Source organism: Ursus maritimus, unplaced genomic scaffold, assembly GCF_017311325.1.
Source record: "Ursus maritimus isolate PB19 unplaced genomic scaffold, ASM1731132v1 scaffold_11, whole genome shotgun sequence".
NCBI classification, from domain to species: Eukaryota; Metazoa; Chordata; class Mammalia; order Carnivora; family Ursidae; genus Ursus; species Ursus maritimus.
In genome coordinates this window covers 46,381,350-46,401,681 of record NW_024423453.1, presented here as the reverse complement: position 1 = coordinate 46,401,681, position 20,332 = coordinate 46,381,350, and the positions used below count along the sequence as shown (strand labels likewise).

General features: G+C 36.9%; 1 protein-coding gene across 8 annotated transcripts in view; it reads right to left on the bottom strand.

The window, feature by feature from the left end:
- The window catches only part of RXFP1 (relaxin family peptide receptor 1), a 98,853-nt gene that overhangs the window by 23,776 nt on the left and 54,745 nt on the right, over window positions 1-20,332 (bottom strand). For 5 of the 8 annotated variants that reach the window (XM_040626401.1, XM_008685546.2, XM_008685551.2 and 2 more), the window contains 6 exons: window positions 18,691-18,796; window positions 13,729-13,800; window positions 10,756-10,827; window positions 6,991-7,062; window positions 6,833-6,904; window positions 6,180-6,254 (listed from right to left, as the gene is read on the bottom strand). In XM_040626401.1, the coding sequence (XP_040482335.1) occupies window positions 6,180-6,254; window positions 6,833-6,904; window positions 6,991-7,062; window positions 10,756-10,827; window positions 13,729-13,800; window positions 18,691-18,796 (469 nt within the window). The remainder of the gene's footprint in view (window positions 1-6,179; window positions 6,255-6,832; window positions 6,905-6,990; window positions 7,063-10,755; window positions 10,828-13,728; window positions 13,801-18,690; window positions 18,797-20,332) is intronic. The other 3 variants (XM_040626402.1, XM_008685552.2, XM_040626403.1) reach the window with 1 other exon arrangement.

Sequence of the window (20,332 nt, the reverse complement as noted above, 5' to 3'; positions counted from 1 at the left end):
ACAGCAGGAATCCGGTCTGAGAAGTAAAACTTGTCCAAAAACGTATGTTTTAGTGTCTCTTCTTCATGGTAATCATGAAAGCATTCTTTTATTGTCCGTCTTTTGTCTTATCGTTAGGTTTATGGTAGAAGTTTGTAGAACAGAGAGTTAGCCAAGCTTAGGGATATACTTTCAGGAGTAGATGTTGGTCTTTAAATGTGCTCAGTCTGCCCCAATTCTTAGCTTACTGGTCGCCATATAATATGGAGCTATTGCAGAACAATTGTGACTAAAGTATATGAGCTGAAGTGTGACACAGGTATTAAAATCTGCCAGGGAAACATGGGTAACTTTAAAAAGGCACCTATATTCCTCTGGCTAGGCTACATCTGGGATAGTTCTGTTTGGGCATTGCAATAAAAATAGACTTTGACAAATCAAGGCATATCTGAACAATCTGGAAGACCAGGATGTAAGGGGTTTGGAAATTAAGTCAACTGAGGAAAAGGGTATAGTTGTAATGTAAAGGAGCAAAATAAGAGAGCTATATTTGAAGTCAGGCTGTGGAAGGTATCATGGGGTTTTTCTATGTTGCATCAGGTTGCAAAATTAGATTTACTGGATGAAGGAAGAAAAATATTTCAAATTTCGGCTCACAATCTGTAGTGTCCAGAGAATAAGCTTACTGCTACAGATATTTAGTAAAGGCAATATACCATAACTCAAGAATTTTATAGACAGGATTTCTGTATTATATGGAATATTGTATTAAGTCTTAAACTTGATTCTAGATCATCCTTCTAAAGAAAAAATTCTACTATTCTTTTCAATCGGAAACTAAGTACTTATAGTACTACTTTTTTGGTCATTAGCTTTGGTCAAAGCTTTTGGTCTCTCACAATATATATTGTCAGTGACAGAGACCTTCCATTTCTTTCCTCTTTTATTGCTGTGACCATAAATCTACCACCAGGTGGTGATGCTTTCTTAACTCTCACAAAGCATCCTTAGGTGAGTTGATAAATTTTTCTTGTTAGTTACTATTGTAACATCTTTTTTTCTATTAAGTCAACAAAAATATTCAAGTTAGTATTAATTTACTAATTTGCAAGAATCAGTAAGAGGCACACCTCGAGGCATCAATTAGGGACTTTAAATTAAATTGTCAGTTTAGTTTAATTTTGAGTTCATTTTAACCTTTATTTGGAAATTTGTTTTTTGGCTTTCTTCCTAAAATGAGAGGTCTTAGTCTTTGATACACAGGGATCAGGTTTGAAGCAGACAAATCTGCTTTTTGTCCCTAGCTCCAAGCTCTAAGGGAGCTGACAAGGGGTGTTTTTTCCTTCCTGTCTAGACCACTTTTCCAACTTAATGAGCCTCTAAACTTAATCATATAATTTTTCCCTTTATACATGGTTGTTAAGTTTGGCTAATTTGGCCATTAGGTTTCAGAATAGGCTAAAAGTGAAAATTTGGTTCTTCGTTCTGAAAAACAACAAGACCAGGATGTAAGGGGCCTGGAAATCAAGTCAATTGAGGAAAAGGGTATCTTTGTAATAGAAAAGAGCAAAATAGGAGAGCTATATTAGAAGTCAGGCTGTAGAAGATATCTTGCCTGTTTCTTCTCAGCTTCCTCTCTTATCCCCTAGTGGCATTCTAAACATGCAAATCTCCTTAACCTCCATTTCCTTCCCATACCTTTGAAACATTTCTGGCTCCTATTTCAAGAAGAAAATTGAGGTGATGAAGCAGGGAGAAGCCCCTGGCCTTCTACTCAACGTCTAAAAACTTTCCTGTGTATGTACCTGGTCTCCTAGTCTCAAGAGGAAGATCCTTCTCTGCTTTAAGCTAATCCCTCCATCTGTATTCTTAAGTTTGGTTTACGTATGTGTATGTCCTAAAATATATGGTCAATTTTGGTGAATGTTCTTTGGACGTTGTTTGCTTTCAGGTTTGTATCTATTAGAATTAAGTGCAAGTAGGTTTAACAGACACCCAATGATAATAGTATAAATACATAACTATAATTCTGTAGTCCAGGGCTAGTATGGTAGTTTTACAAAGTTGTTCCAATTTCACTTCTTACAGGCCCTTGTCTTCCTGGTCCAGGATGATGCTAAAGCTTGAGCCATCATATCCATGTTTTCTGGGTAAGGAGAGGGAGGAAGAGACTGCCTATTTCTCCTTAGGGAGATTTAGCAGAAGTTTCACACTATACTTCCTCCACCTTATTCATTAAAGCGAGTCATGTGACTATATCAAGATGCAGGGAAGTCTGGGAATGTCTTGTTTTCCCTGGGCACACTGCTGTCCCAAATAGATCAGTTCTGTTATTGAAAAGGGTCATGGCAGTTTGATATACATAAATTAGAGTTAGCTCATTAGTTATGTTATTTAGTACTTCATATCCCTTTTGGTTACTATATGAATCTATTTGGTGCATATATACTTATAATGTAATATTTTTTGTGAGAAATTACACACTGTAGCATTTAAATGTCCTTAGTGTTGTTTAATGCAAATTGGCCGAATTTTACCTACTTAGATAAAAAAACTGACGCTTGATTTTTTTTTTTTGCTTTACATCTACATGGAATACTTTAGACCAGTCTTTTATTTCTGATCTTTCTTAATCACTTATAGTTATATCTTTCTTTTTGTAAATAGCACTGAATTAGGTTTTGTTTTGTCAGCCAGTTTGAAGATTTCTTTTCTTTTTAATAAAGTTAAGTTAAGCCCCCTTACATGTACTGATATGACTAATATATCTGACTTTAGTCGGCTATTTAGAAATATTACTATATGGTTTTTTATAGGTTAAAAAAACTCTCAACAAATCAAAAAAACGTTCTTTTAATCTTTAGGAAGGTTTGTATATTCCATTGGTAATCTTTATAACTTTACCCAATACACCTTATCTTCTCTTTCTTAGAGAATAACAATACTTATTAATTTCCTATTATAATTTATATTATAAGAAATGATGAAATGGGTTTATATTGTCTTCCTTTCTGCTCCTCTACTTTTCTCCCACCATATGATTTTGATCAGTGATATGCTTTTTATTAATGTTCACCTTAGGAATATCAAACACCCACATATTGGTGGACTTGTTGGTTTTAAGTGATGTCTTTTGATTCCTAGTTATTTTTCTTTATAGTTCCATGGTTATCACTTTATTCTTTTTGAAACTGTTTACTCATCTAAGATGATTATGTCTTCTTGCTGAATTGACCCCTTTATCATTGTGTGATATCCCTCTTTATCCCTGGTTATAGTCCCTGTTCTAAAGTCTATTTTTTCAATATTACTTTGTAGATGATAAAGTTCCTTCTCATCTGTACCAAGGGAGCAATGTTGTTTTGTGGCTTTCCCTATCCTAAGCATAATCTTGTTGGAATAGAATCGTAATACACGTACTCTTTGGTTTTTTCTTTATAATTCATATTATGTTCTTGAAATTGAGCCACGTTGATTGAAGTAGGGCTAGTTCATTCATTCTAAATGTCGTGTGTGTATCGCATTTTATTTTTCCATCTGGGTCCACGTCTTTAGCACTTTGCTCCATAACGTATCTTCATTGTTTTCTATCGTTTCAAATTCTTCATGTTAGCTTCTCCTGCCTATAAATAAACCTACTTGGTCTCCCATCAAAATAAGTTTAATTTACTCTCTTGAACTTTAGTTCACCTTCGGCTGTTGTCCCATCTGTTCATGTGCTTATTTATTACTTATATTTCTGACTTTTTGAATTTACAGACTTCAATTGTGATGTTTACAGTTTTTATTTCTTGCTTTGAAAGAACTATAATAAAGGTTTTAATCTGTTGTCTGTCGTATATCTTGCAAGCATATTTTCCTGGACTGTCCTATGTCTTTTATATTATGTGTATTTTTCCACTAAATCAGTTAAATACCTTTTTTTTTTTACCAACACATCTAACAGATTTTTTAGCTTATACTTTGCTAAATAAAAGTTCATGTGCAAGGTAAAGGTATTGTGGTTAGTTTTAACAGAAATGAATATTTATAAAGCAAAAATTATTATTACTAGCATTAAAATTAGGACAATACTATCAGGAATCCATATGAAATGACTTGTTTGGATAGCTAAAATTTAAAGATAGTAACCTTAGTGATGAAATTGTAAAAAGTCCACCTCTTTAGTAACAAGTCTATTTTTTTTTAGATTTCTTTATTTATTTTATTGAGAGAGAGAGAAAGAGAGGGTGGGCACACATGAGCAGGGGGAGGAGCAGACAGGGAGGGAGAGGGGAAGGACAGAGAATCTCAAGCAGATCCCAGGCTGAGCATGGAGCCCAACCTGCTCTCTCTCTCTCTCTGAATAAATAAATCTTAAAAAAAGACGCTTAATCAACTGAGCCACCCAGGTGCCACTTTAGTAATAAATCATAATCACTTAAAGTTTTATCTGTGGGGATGCCTGGGTGGCTCAGTTAAGCATCTGCCTTGAACTCAGGTCATGATCCCAGAGTTCTGGGATCAAGCCCCATATCTGGCTCCCTGCTCAGTGGGGAGTCTGCTTCTCCTTCTGATCCCCCCACCCAAATCTTTAAAAAAAAATAAAGTTTTATATGAGATGTATATTTGGTTGCCTTTTTAAAAGCACAGGGAATGTTTATGAATGTATTGCATAATATCTCCTACATTTGCTTCTGGTCTCAGTGCATGAATTTTTAATTGTTAATTTACTTATGCAAATATTAATCAATCTTGGTTTATTACTAAGTTTGGATTACTGAGCATATAATAACTGTTTAATGTGTTCATTTGAAATAAAATTTAATTACAAAAAAGGATATTGAACTTAATTTGCCCTCTTCTTGAATACTTTCCCTTATCAACAAGGGGGTTAGTGTGCTGTCATACCAAGATGCCCTCTGGACTTAGTAATGATTCTGGGGATGTTTGTCTTCCTCGAAATGGTTTCAAACTAGTATGTTTTGAATTATTATGTCTGCTTTTTATAGCACTTCCCACTGCTGCTTTATTATCAGGTCAATAGTTGTCACTTTGCACTAATGTTTTGAACTTCATCTTTCCCCTCTATTTTTTTTTTAAAAAGATTTCATTTATTTGTCAGAGAGAGAGAGAGAGAGAGCACACAAGCAGGGGGAACAGCAGGCAGAAGGAGAAGCAGGCTCCCTGCTGAGCAAGGAGCCAGATGGATGTGGGACTTGATCCCAAGACCCTGGGATCAGGACCTTAGCCAAAGGCAGACACTTAACCCACTGAGACACCCAGGTGTTCTTTTCCCCTCTACTTTTAATCTGGCTCTTCTACTCTGCTGTGAGCTTAGAAATCAAACAACAAACAAAACTTCTGAGAATTGCCTATAAAATGAGAGACAGAGGAAGTTTTCATATGAGGTTTTTTGATTGAACTCCTAAGAGTTATTTTGGTTACTTATTTCTTCATTTTTACCTGCATTTTAAATGAGCAAATTTAAATAGACCAGTATTTGAGCTATGAAAGGTAGAATGATACTTATTACCATAAGCAAAGTTACTTTATAAACATTTCCGTGAAACGTATTCTATTGTGATCAGACTTCAAAAATAAATTCAAAGTATCATATTCTCATTAGGCAGAATTTAGGAATGAGACTAAAGTGACTTAGTCTTCCTGTATCAGATTAATAGGTGAAAATAGATCGACAGAAAGAAGGAAGATATGTTTTTTTTTTTTTTTTTTTTAAAGATTTTATTTATTTATTCGACAGAGATAGAGACAACCAGCGAGAGAGGGAACACAAGCAGGGGGAGTGGGAGAGGAAGAAGCAGGCTCATAGCGGAAGAGCCTGATGTGGGGCTCGATCCCAGATCGCCGGGATCACGCCCTGAGCCGAAGGCAGACGCTTAACCGCTGTGCCACCCAGGTGCCCCGGAAGATATGTTCTATAGCTACTGTGACATCCTGTCTTCTTCCTGTCTCCAAATTTGTGTAGTGTGTGTGTGTGTGTGTGTGTGTGTGTGTGTGTGAGGTGTTTTATCTTGGCGAGAATCTAGAGGAGTTAGTTTAGACAATGGGCATGTTTAATAACAAAATCATGCCAAAGTAATTAGAGGAAATGTGATGTGGCATTAACAACCTGTCATTTTTAAAAACCCATATCCAAAATGAACTAGGCAAAACAGGAAAGTTAGTTGACTTCTTTCAGAAAAGGTTCATCAACTTACAGCCAATGCAGTCTTGGCATGTGCTGGCAAAGAGGCTTATCCGGCAAATGGGTGAGGACGTTATTCATCAGTGCCCTGAAAAAGAAAAGAAAGAAAAGAAGTCACATTTTTCTGGTTCTTTCCTCATCTTTAGTCAAACACGATATTATCGTTATTCTTTGTGAAACCACAAAAATCTATTAAATTAGTTGCCTTCTCTTTTTTTTTTCTGTAAGTCTTGTTATATTTAAGTGCTTGTTAGTAATAAAATTCGACAAATGATAGCTGTCATGTGGAGGAAGCAACAATGTTAGTAACTGAAGGAAAGCCTGTGCCCTTCAAAAGTGGGTAGTAAGAAGGAGGTTTTCAAGGAATGTTATTTTTCTTTACCAAGATTAACACTGGGCAGTAATGGTGTGCTTGAGACTATGTCAGTAAAATATGGTAGTAAGGTTGTATTCGGTTTTGATGGGCTGATGTCCTAGAAGATAGAAGATCTTATAAAATTATTAAAACTACAAAATAGCCTCATAGAATATGATTAAGAGATGGTTTGTAGTTGGAAAGGCCTTTTTGGGGCTTTAACAATTCCATAGTTAATGCTGTTAACGTGGTAATTTTTATTCATGTCTTTTCCTTCAATTGAAATATTTGCTTTAATTTTTAGTACTTACAAGAGAATAAGAGAATTTAGTCCATAAAATGTTAGTGGGGAAATTCGACTGAGGTGATTATCTTCAATTATCCTGCCAGCCAGAAGAAAAAATTGATTCATTTATATATTTAGACTATAAAAACTAATACTATAAAATGCCACGTAAATTAAACATACAGCCATTCTAGTCTGTGGAGATCTTCAAAAACACCCGGCTTCAAGAAAGTTATTCTGTTATGACTGAGATATCTGAAAAAAGAAAAATGATTACAATAAATGTGTTACTTTCTTTTTTCTGTCCTAAGATCTTATTTTTCAGTAATCTCTATACCCAATGTGGGGCTCCAACTCACAATCCTGAGATCAAGAGTCGCGTGCTCTACTGACTGAGCCGACCAGGCGCCCCAAATATGTTACGTTCTTGATATCTTACAATAAAGAAAGGAAAAACAATAATCACCCACCTTAGATTTTCTTATATGCTATTCTCAACACAGCTTTTCCCTTCTTTTGGGTCTCTAAAAGTTCTTTGTCACTTACCTTTTCATGTCTAGGTTTTAGTTCCCCTATAATCAATCGTCAATCAATCAATAAATCACTCTATTCATTCATTCACCTATGCCTTTACTCATCGAATTGCTTTCATGTACCTACTAGGCGGCACTGTGCTAGGTGTATCATCACTTTCTTTGAGGGGCTTTGAGTCTAGAGGGAAGACAGAATATGAACAGGTTATTATAGAAAGGTGGGGAAAAGAGAGAGTGTACAAGGTATGATTGTTCTGACACCACAGCAGAGAAAGCACTTGGCTTTGTTGGGGGTGAGGACTGCAGGGTGTGGGGGAGTCGGGAGACAGAAGCCTTTCCTAAAGGGGCACAACTGGATGAACGGAGATTTGGATGAAGATGGCATTCGCAAAGCAAAGAATGGGTAGGAGTTACTGTAGGCAGAGAGATTGCTTATCCAAAGGCAAGGGGTATGAGAGGGGCAACAAGTGAAGGGATCACCAGGTGTTTCAGGGCAGCCTCACCATGGAGGGGCTGTGAAGAGAGACAGAGGGTGAACCTGGGAGGCAGGCGTGGCCTATTCTGGAAAAAAAAGACATTGCATGCTTTACCAAAGAGTTGACCCCGCCTTACCTACCCCACTTTACTTCTCAGCCTTCCGCAGAGTGAGCCAGCTCCACTTTGACCTTGCCCTCTAGCTGTGCTTATTTCTACCTGCCTCTAGTACGGCAGCGCGCTGCTCTGACCCTGCTGTCATTTGAGTCCTGGCTTTGCTACTCTTAATCGTGTGAACTTAAGCAAGCAGTTAACTTCTGAAAGCCTCAGTTTCCCCAACTCTAAAATGGTGGTGATATTAGTACCCGCTTTATTGGGTTGTTGTAATATTTGAGGCAATGCATGTCCTAAGTGCTCAGTACATATTATTTATTACAACATCTCTATTCATGCCTACCATTCTGATTTCTTTCCTTTTCTTTTTCCTCTCAGCCTAGGATTCATATGCAAGTTTTAGCTCAAATTTTACTTCCACTGATACATTCTGACAGTTTTTAGAGTTGACATCTTACAAAATTTCTCCTGCCAGTAGTCTTCCCTGTCCCTACCAGGTCTGACTTTTGCTTAGGGTTAGCAAGAGATGACACCCCGTATTAGAGCCACTTCTTCCCCTCCCTGGTAAACCTGGAACCCCATTTAGGCACAGGAAGGATAAAGAATAGCTACAACACTTCCTCAGGACCCGCCTCAGGGCTCTCCTTTATTTTTAAATTTTATTTATCTATTTTTATTTATTCATTATTTATTTGTTTACTTGTTTTTTTCTTTCAAGATTTTATTTAAATTCAAGTTAGTTTCGGGGGTAGAATTTAGTGATTCATCACTTACATATAACATCCAGTGCTCACCCCAACAAGTGCCCTCCTTAATGCCCATCACCCACTTACCCCCTCCTGCCACCCCCACTCCTCCAGCCACCCTCAGTTCCCTATTGCCTCCCTCTCTGGTTTTATCTTATTTTATTTTTCCTTCCCTTCCCCTCCATTCATCTGTTTTGTTTCTTAAGTTCCACATATGAGTGAAATCATATGGTATTTGTCTTTCTTTGACTGACTTATTTCCCTCCGCATAATACCCTCTAGTTCCATCCACATCATTGCAAATGGCAAGATTTCATTCTTCTTAATGGCTGAGTAATAATCCTTTGTATATATATACACATTTTCTTTATCCATTCCTCATTTGATAGACATTTGGGGTCTTTCCATATTTTGACTATTGTGGATAGTGATGCTATAAACATTGGGATGCATGTGCCTCAGGGATCTCCTTTAAAAGCCAATAGCAATTCCTTCAAGGGATTGACAAGGCATCTGACCCACTCCCACATCGTATACCCATCTGTTTAGTCCAGTCCTGTTTATTTTCCTGAGTGCAGGAAAAGGATACTTCACTGCTCCAGACCCCAAAGGGTCACTCATTTCAGTGAATCTTTTTTTTTAAGATTTATTTTATTTATTTATTTTAGAGAGAAAGAGAGAGAGAGAGAGAGCACATGCATGCTCAAGCAGGGGGAGGGGCATTGGGAGATGGAGAGAATCTCAAGCAGACTCCTCCCTGAGTACAGAGCCTGAATATGCCAGGCTCAATCCCACGACCCCAAGATCATGACCTGAGCCAAAATCAAGAGTCGGACGCTTAACTGACTGAGCTGCCCAGGTACCCCTTTCAGTGAATCTTAATAGCAGTTTTGGTCTGAACAACACAGGGTTAGGATTTCATTAAGTAACCTCTTTGATCAATCTCTAATTGTTGTGTGTATACTGGTATTGTTTCCCCACCCTAGATCATAAGCTTCTGGAGTGCAAGAGGCACACCTCTCTCTAGTGGTAGCATAGCCTTTTACCTGAAACATCAAGGTGTAAGCTGCTGGAAGGTAGCCAGTCTCACTCATCTTCCTAGGCCACTTCCCCATGGTGTCTAGCTGAACAATTTATACACTATAAGGACTAATGAATATTTATGGATGAAGGAAAAGCAGGAATCTAATGATTTTCTATGATAACCTAGAAGTATGTGACATCCTTAATATCCAGACAATATTCCAGTGCTATGAATAGCCATGGAAAGAGATGGAGGATACTTTAAAATTTGTGGTACTATTCTTCACATCCGTTGAACACTAAGCCAAGTCTGGACTATCTTTCACATCCATTGAACATTAAACCAAGCAGATGTGGTTTAGTAAGTTTTGAACAGATTCATGGGGATTAGAGAGAAAGATAGTCAGGAGTCTAATGGGAGCAAATCCAATACTGACTTTGGGTGATTTGCCAAGAAAGAGCAGGGATGGGATAGAAAGGAAGAGGACTTGGCAGAAGTGGTTACTCTTAAGACTTGGAGTCTCCAAGGCCCTCCTTCCATTTTGCTAGTAAAATGATTAGACAGCCTTTCCTCAACCCCAAACTCTCATACCACAAACTAGGAATCTGCCTGGAATGAGTTTCTTGGATTAGGATTTTTTAAAAAGTGGTGTAAAATAGAAAGCAAGGGGGCAGAGACAGAAATATAGGGAGTTGTTGATTTATGCGATTGTTGGTTATATCTCCATGCCCTTACTTCTTACAAGTTAGGTTCAGCTGCTCAGTAAAACTCAATACAATGGAGCTTTGAGAAAACCGACGTTAAGCTTTGCTTTTTAAACTACAATGAAATACCACTTCATACCCATTAGGTTGCTGGTTTAAAAAAAACAAATCCCAAAACAACAAACCCCCAGAAAATAAGATGTATTAATGAAGATGTGAAGAAATAAGTCAGGACTCAAGCAGAAGCCTGTCTGAGTGGGAATCCCAAGGGCACAGGGCTGCGCTGACCCTTCCGCGGCTGGGGGCAGGAGCACTGCTCTGCAATGGGCAGACTAATTGGCACGGGTACTTACAGTTTAGTAAGACTGTGCAGTCCTCTGAACGCATAGATGGGTATGGATCTAATCCTATTGTTTTGCAGGCACCTGTGAAGAGAATTATAAAAACAAATAATGAAACCAGAGTTTCAGTTTTGCAAGATGTAAAGAGCTCTTTGGATGGGTGGTGGTGCTTGTAGCACAGTAGGAATTTAATGGTTCTGAAGGTAGCCTTGTAATTGGTTAAGATGGTACATTTTACATTCTTCGTATTTTATCACAATAAACATTTTTTTAAATTAAAAAAAGGTAAACATAACACAATAATTTAGTAAAATTAGGTATCAAGTCATTTAGTTTTGCTATTAAGTTCATGTATGATTAGGCAAGTTTTATGTGGAAATTCTAGTTATAAAGATGAACATGTAATAGTTAAAATTTAATATTCGAATTTTCTATAAGTAAACCTTTAATGCACAGTAAGGCACTCAGTAATCAAACAGGCCCAGAAGTCAGACTTTTTAACATTTCCTGCTATAATAGAAAGATTGGCGTTTAGCACAGAGCTGGCAAAAGTTCAAGTATGTGATATCTTTAAGGCCCTGGATCATATTCCATGTTAATCACAAATTTGCCCAACAAGTCAGCTTTAATTATATTAATTTGACACCCCAAGCCTTGCTCCAAAAAGTGTTTGAGGAAGCTTATAAGGAGTATATATGGCAAAGGAAAGTATAGAAGTAAAAGGACTCAGGATTAGAAGAATATAAATTAGACTGGCAGGTCGAGACAAGAAGGCATCTCAAATAGTTAACTAAGTCATCCAGGATGACTGGCTTTGGGTTACCCAGAGGTCAAAGGAAATAGGTACCAGAGCACAAGCCATTGCATCAAATGCGCCCTTGCAAAGCTTTGTACCTCTGTGTGTGCTGGCCCCAGGCTGGAGGATATGACAAAGAAAGGGCTTCGAGCCTCACTTCTTGTTCTGAATACAGGTCATCATTGTCCCTTAGGGTGTTCTGAAGTTTACATACATACTTTTATAAACACTGGGAGCAATAAGGAAGAAACCAATATGAACACATCTTTTTAAAAAGATTTCTTTATTTATTTTAGAGAGAAAGAGAGCGAGAGAAAGAGAGAAAGAGCAGGATGGCGAGGGGTGCAGAGGGAGAGGGAGAGAGAATCTCCAGCAGACTCCTTGCTGAGCGCAGAGCACAACTCGGGCTCAAGGTCACAACCCTGAGATCAAGACTTGAGCCAAAATCAAGAGTCAGACATGGGGCAACTGAGTGGCTCAGTAGGTTAAGGGTCTGCCTTCAGCTCAGGTCAGGATCCTGGAGTCCCAGAATCGAGTCCCAGAATCAAGCCCCGCATCAGACTCCCTGCTCAGCGGGGAACCCGCTTCTCCCCTGACTCCCCTGACTCTCAAATAAATAAATAAAATCTTAAAAAAAAAAAAAGAGTTGGACATGTAACCAACTGAGCCACCCAGGCACCCTCAGTATGAACAGATTTTTAGTTAATTAGAAATTTTGACTCAAAGGGATTCCTTATTTCTCCAACATGCAAGAAAACCTAACTTTGATTGTAAAAATGTTATTATTAAATTTATTATGCATTTAACAATTTCACGGAACACGCTGTGGGAATGCGTCTTTCTCATTAATACACAGAGAAGCTTTAGTATGTGTTTATTTGTTTCTAAGTATTTTAATGATTAAAGATTAATAGGCTGTACTGCATGGAGGTTGAACAAAGCTCTATCTCTAATAATCAGGCAGAATTTTTTTGTAATTAGGCTATTTTGATCTATGAGTTAAAACAAATTGGCTGTTCAAGAAGTAATTTGGGGCGCCTGGCTGGCTCAGTCAGGAGAGCACATGACTCTTGATCTCAGGGTTGTGGGTGTGAGCTCCACGTTGGGTGTAGAGACGACTTAAAAATAAAATCTTAAAAAAAATTAGTTCGATGTTTGTTATGCAAAAATGCCAAACTACTGTGTTACATAAACCTTAATTTTGAGATTTAAATTTGGAGTCCTAACTCCTTTTAAACATGTGGACATAAGGTGGTGCTACAGATCAGAAAAAGTCTTCAGCTTCTAAAAATCAGAAAATAGAAGGCGGGAGCATCCTCTTGAAGTTTTTACATAAGGCCTGATTTTGAAAAGTTCTTCTCTGCTGATTGGTAAACATCCAGAATAAAGTTTTGAAAGTCATTTTTATTGACACTTTTATTTTTAAATATGAAACATACTTTTTTGCAGATTATCTGGGTTTTGAGGGCATTTCATTGAAGGAAGTAGATTAATTTTTCTTCCAATTTTGCTCTATTTCTATTTGTTATCTTAAAGAAGAATGTACAGATAGATATACATCTATGAGCGAGGTTTCTTCAGTGTAAAACCAGAACTAAAACCGACATAGGTATGCAAATGAAACTAGGAATTCTGGGATGTTGTCTAGATAACATGATTCAGGCACAGGATATTTAAACCCAACAGTTTAAGTATGATATGACTTAGTCACAGAGCTGGACTGAATCGCAGGTAAACATATGGATTTTTGGAGTATACACGAAAATGCTGAACTAATGGGAATCTAGCATGTCAGATACTACTTGAGGCGAAAATAAAACTCGACCTGCATGGCAGATATGAAAATGGAATTAAGTCCCCCACCATGACTTGCTCTCTTAGGTGGAGATTGAATTTGCAAACATATGGAAGAGAATTCTTCACAAGCTAGTGTATGGCAGGAGAACTCATAGCTCACGTGCTCCAGTTTCTTTGGGAATAAGTATCTGTGATTTTTCTAGAATGGCTTCTAGAACTGCTCAAAAAAAAAAAAAAAAGTTACCTGGTAGTCTCTAGCTAACAGGTAAAGAATTTGCCAAGGAGGGATTCGACTTAAGCAGTGGTATAGTATTGGTCTGTGCAGAAGTGGGAAGAGCCAGGCCAAAACAATGTGAGTTAATTTTCCCACTGGGAATTAAATTTTTTCTTACAGCTTTTGAAGATTATGGTACTTCTTGAAGCCATCAGGAGGAAGCTTTCTTATTAAGTTCCACTGAAGTGACCTGAAATAAATATAAGTTGTGGTTCTTAAAGTGTTTCTTTCTTTACTTTTAAACTATATAAATAATTATAAGCTTTATATGGTTTAGCACCAACTTTCAGGAAATGTTTTATTTTATGATGTTAACTCTCATTTCCATAGTACCATTTGAACTAGGTCTAACTGTTAGTTTTGTATTATAAAAGATATTTATCTTTTCTTAAATTTAGGTTACAACATTGTAATTCTAACAAAATACAAAAATAAGGAAACTGGGAAAATAGCTGTCAGTTATATTTTCCTTTTCTCTTTTTACTTAAAAGACACTAGAAAGCATCTCAGTTTTGAAGTGACAATAAAAATAGTGTTTTCTGTTTAAAGCGCATTCCAGAACTTAGGTAATTGTATATTCTTCAATATTTCATTGTTCACATCCCACTACCTTTACTTCCTTTTAAAATTAGTTATGAAGGCAACTGTCAATTGGTAAGTACAATTGAACCATTTTTATTCCATAAGCGATTTCATTTCAGTTTCTAGTTAATTGTATAGAAAAGATTTTCCCTTGAATCACAATTTGGTATGCAGCTTGACACAAACCAGGTCCACATAATTGTGGTTGTACTGGAAAGGACCTAAACCTTTAATGTTTTAAAGAAAAGCAATGTAAGGTAGTAGGAATAAAGTTAAAGAAGCAAAAAACCAAACCAAACAGAACACCCAAGCCATTGCAGGGGGAGTCCCTTGCATGAACCATATATAATCTTTCCTTTGTCTCTTTAACCGGGAAAGCATCAATTTGTACTAGATGACCTGTACTAATATGGTGCAATTGTTACTGTCTTCATATAATTCGATAGAGCGGATGCTCCTTGTTAAGTGAGCAATAGACTGCATTGTGTGGAGGTTGTCCTCTGTAGGATAAACGCTTGGAGATGCTTGATGGGCAAAAAGGACTCGGGTTACGGTAGCGTAATAGCATCATGCAGCAGGCACTACCAATGTTAGTTGTTAAGATGGTTTGGACCAGGGTTGCCTAAACTTGATAATGAAGACTTCTTAAAAGCAAAATAGTTTCTCAGACTCCCCAGGACACATTTTTGGAATCTAATTTGAGAAATGCTATTCTAGAGTCTGGGAGACCATGTATTCTCTACGGGGATGTTATTGCTTCAAGGTATGAAAACCGGGTCTTAAGGAAGGAAAAAATATTATCTTACCTTTTTAAATGGATGAAGAACAAGTATACATAAACAGATATACACTGTATGTGTAATATTAACATTTCACAGGAGGGGACAAATAGAAAAAAAATCTCTAAAAGGGTTTGGGGGGCAGAAATGAAAAGAAAAAAAATTAAACACTGTTCTGGACTATACGTACCAGTGACTTCGTGGTTTTTTAATGAGTGAATGCCAAAGGCTGATTAACTGCAAACTCTCTCTTGAAATCCTGCTTAGCTGCTGGGCTATCACTAAACGTTCTTTCATTCCTTATGTCAGCTAATTAATTCCTGTTCTACTATCATTCTCACTTCGTTTGGATCTTCAGATCTGCTTTACAACCTGTTCTACATGTTTGTGCTGCATAAAAATAAACAGCTGAGTAGTTGATTAAAAATACTGATGAAAAGCTTAATGTGTTTTAAAAAATATGTTCATTCATTTATGCATTCATTCATTTTCTCAACATATGTTGAATGTCTTCCATTTGCACTTTGGAAAAAAAGGATAACGTCACTGCTTCTAAGAAGCTTATACTCTACTTGGGTGACAAAGAACATATTTTGTCTATAAATAGAGAGTTTTCTTTGAACGATAACTTCAGTTTTATAGCCCAGGGCTAAAAAGGCCATCATCTTGTTTAATTTTTATTGTATTTATTTTCTTGTGACTTCAATTAAAAAACAAACAAACAGTGTTTAGAGCTTATTATACTCTGTTAGGAACTTTGGAGGATATAGAAAAGCCAAGCTGTAGGTCCCCACTGAGCTTATGGCACTTCCCTTTTTCTGGTAGAGAAGATTAGAACCCCAGTCTAGCTCTATTAGAACCCCAACCCGCAAGGGAGAATGTTTGATGTATTTCAAAGAAACACAAGTGAGGTTCTCTGAGAGAACCCAAGAGGAAGAGGCTAATTGCACCTGAGTGGGAAGGTTACTCTGGAGGGAAGGAAAGCTCGTTTAAGGGTTCCTAAATAATGTTTCTTAGAAAGTTGATTTTATTAATAGTGCCTGGGATTTATAGGCTACTTCTTTCTAAATGATGTCAAATATTTCAACAAATAGCATTCTCCATACTTTCATAATACCCTGTTGAAATGGAAAAAGGTAGGTGGTGTTATTCTTACTGAATAGGACAAGCCAAAAAACTTTTAATATGATAAATTCTTGTGTTTTAAAATATAATATTCCAAGTCTGACTCTTTACAAAGTGGTGTGTGTGTGCGAGAGTGAGAAACTACCTAGTTTAATTATTATGTCAAAGCTAGCTGTAGTTTTGATAAAGAAAGTTCTTACAGTTAGATTATATAGTTTAGTGATTAAATTCTAGGATCTTATAGTCAGCCCTCACACAGTCAAAACTAATGTTTAGGAAGCCAGAACAATGCGTATAATCACATTTATCTGTCTGTCTCTTTTGTTCAATTGCATTTATGTGAAATGTCTTAAAAATCCCAACTTCAATAAATATTACTTGGATTATTGGTTTCTTTGATACTTATATATGATTTAGTCCATTTCTGACATTTCCCTATGAGAGTTCCAATTCAAAATATGGAATGAGCTCAGTAATAAAATGTGATATTTACTCTTTTAATGTATTTGCTGTAAAGCCTACAGTTCCTTTTCTTTATGGAATTTAATGAAGACTGGGGCGAGGTGTGATGTGGAGCTGGAGTTCTGCAGAGCAAAGTGGAAATGGACAGCCTGAATCAAGCTGCTCAACCCAAAGGACAAGAAATCGCTATTTTTTAACAAAAAATAAAGTATTACAGACTCAAACTCCTGAGCTTTATTTCTACATCTCCAAATGCCTGTTGAGAATTTCTACTGACTGACCTGGTAACCTCAAGTTGAAAAAGGCATCTAAAATTGGAGTCCTAATCTTTCCCACTTACTGTCACCAAGCCTCCCCATTCTCCCACCACTCCATTACTCAGGATGGAAACCCTGAAGTCATCTTGGATCTTTCCTTCTTCCTCGCTTTCCTGTAGCCCGTCTTCATGAGGAGCTGTCCCATCCCAGTTTTTCCTCTCTACCAAGGATTGAAACCTGGTGGCCCACAGGACTGCACACACCTCTTTATGAATGTATATACGAACAGTTGTACAAATGGCTGTAAGAACGTATGTATGAATGTACTGAGCCAGAACGTTTTTTTATTTTTATTTGAATCCGAATGCCTTTGGGTATTCTTTAGGGGCAAATGACTGGTTAGTCATTTCCTATCTTCTTCCTTTCCTCCAGTTCCCTCCCTCTCTTCCTTTCTTATGCAAAGGTTAGTTAATTTGTAGAAGAATGGATTCAATTCTTACTTGTAAGAAAGTGAAAAATGAGACTGGCAGCCTCAGGCTATTCTTTGACTGATTTTTCTGGTAATTTGATACAAGCAGTGGGAGTGATAAATGTTTCTCTTTGAAAATAGAATGAAATCATCTCAATTTTTATACTGAGCAGGTCCAGTCATGATTTAAATTATGGAGACTCCACAGAACCTCAGATTATTATTTTATTCTAGTAAAATATTATTATTGTTTTCTAGTAAGACTAATTACTATAAAAAAGAGCTGTGGTGACTTGAGGATAGGATAGAATGCTAGCCTTAGTTCGGGTGGGATTGTCGCCTCCTTTGGAAAACAAGTCTTTGTGGTTTAACCTGCATGATGTAAGATTCCTAGCTCGTTACCAATTTGGATAAATTCTTCAGGTCACCATCAATTGAGTAAACCCTCCCAGGCTTTGTTAATTTAATGGCACCACTGTCTACAGGAACTCTGAGCTCTAGCTCTCTGCGCCTCTTACATTTCAAGCCTATGAGTTGCTGTGTTATGTGGTTTGGGCTGGCAAAGGCAGGACTTGCCCATATTTGTAAACTTAAGAATTACTCCTATTTTGTCTTCATATACTCAAAAGTCAGAGCCATACGGCACGAAACCATCTGGCTGAAACAAAAAACTCAGCAAAAACATTGGATTAAAATATCTACCCTCCACTGATTTCTTTTGAAAAGTTTCAGCCAAATGTGTGTGACTGTGTAGATAAAGTTTGCTGAATTCAAATTAGTACTGGATCAACAAGCCACTTATTATGAGGATGATTTTCTTTTACATACATAAGTTTGAGTTACTTAGGAAAAAAACAACATCAACATCTCTGAGTCAAATGTGATTCAGAAGAGTTAGATTTTAAATGTGAAGTTCTGGGAATATTTTATCCAACTTATTTCACTTGTATTCTTTTTTTTAATTTATAGATAAGAGTGTTTCCAACAAAGTCTAAAAGAGCTTTTTCAATAAATGCCAATTCTTGGAATAAGAAAACTCTATATAATAGTTTAACTGGCAGCCTTTTTTCTTTAGTAGCCCATAAATGATGACATCTTTTGTTTAGATAAAATTTGATGATATTAAGTACCAAATAGGACTATTATGAGGGTCTAAATAAGTTAATACAACTAAATACTCCATGGGATTATTATGAGAGACTAAATAAATGAATATATAGAATAATTTAGAGTGGGGCCTAGCATTTAATAAATGTAAGATAAATAGCAGCAATCATTATAATTGACCGAAAACAATGACATCATCTTTGAATAAAAATGCATTAATAATGACAAGGCCTTAATTATGATACAATTTTACAGGTACTATTCTGGCTGTCAGGATGAAGCCATTCTTTTCTACTTACATTATAGTCACATTTGAAGAAACTGATGGAACAGCTCGTAAATTGGTCTCATCACAGTCAACCTCTAAACCTCGGCAAAGACATTGCATGGGCACAGAACCGACCACTGAATAAGGAGGAAGTTGTAAGGAATGGGGATAGTGAGGGATCGGGAGGAGGAGGGTAATGAAAAGAAAGAAATGAGAAGCTATGAGAAAATTATTTAGTACAAAAGTATGTTTCACCTAAGCAATATGGGCAATGCTTTAAATTAAGGTTACAAAGTTTGCTTTTAATTTAATGTTAAAATGATGCTACCACATTAAGATAAGAAAACAGACATATTGACCAGCCCATGCATTTCTGTAAATTGCAGACTGCTCTTCTCCATTTGTTGCAAATTGAATGAAGTCGTCTGCTTTCAGTCACCCAAGGAGAGTGGTTATGTCCAGGGGTGACATGATAGTATGTGATGGGCTTTAATGTCCATATTAAAGCTGCTATTTAAGAATCAAGTATTTATTAATAGCATAATCAAACCCTTAATGGAAGACTAAGTCATTTTTAATTAGCGAGAAAGAGAACTAAACACTAACTATAGTGTTGGTGGAATTCTTTTTTTTTTTTCCGGAAAATTCAGGAGTTCTTTAAAGGATTTTTTAAAAATGATTTTCTTTGGCTTATGTAGGGATGTAAGGATGTCTAAAACATCATTTATGGGAGTGAACTTTTTAATGCATAGCCAGGCATTCTATTCTCACTGCTAGTGTCGGAAGGAGGGAGAATTGGATATAGGCCTTTGGCCGTCTTGCAGGGTTGTAGTCATAGTTTTAAAGATGTGACCCTATAGTTCTAAAGTCTACTAGAGACTTGTCGTGATGTGTTCATGTAGCTCAATAGTAGAATAGGATTGTTATTCATATAATAGAGTCTGATTCCTGCCTTCGTGGGGAATGGTTGATTAACGAGAGCCACCAAGAGTGCTTCCCCTGTACCTTTACTTTGAAACCCTAACCAGTATAGCAGCGGTCACAGACTCATGTCCACGGGGGACTGGCAAAATAGGTGTAGGCCTTGTCCAGATGTCCCAGGGGAACAGCTTCTCCTGTTGCCGTATTAGGATAGGAGCATGTGGAGCCAGGTCAACCAACTTCCGCAAAGAAGCCAGAAATACAATGTTGTATCTATAATTACCTGTTTAAAAAATGATAGTAGCCAACTCAAAACATTTTACAAACATCACAGAACAAACAAAACTTTCTGTGAGAATTTTTTGTTTGCAGGCTTCCGGTTTTTGATCTTTACAGTAAAGCTTCCTGAAAGCCCAGAAGTATCTTAATGGCAAAGCAGAGCTTTCCAAGACAAAGCTGGTGGATGACTGTTAACGAGCACAGTTGGCTAGTAAATAGGAGACTTTGACCTAGTAAATATCCCTTTGCTCAACTATGGGGTGACAGGTGTTCTTCCTCTCCTCCCAAATAACTCTACCAACTATTTTTCAGGGTTACAAGGGATCAAAATCATAACTTAGGTTTTGTGTTTTTTGTAAACAGAGTCTCTGCCAAGAACTTTTAAACAGTTTTATGGTTGTAAGTAACCATTTTGGCTATGGATCTCTGCTGAAAACTGATTCTGTCTCCACGTTATAAGCCACGTCTAACAT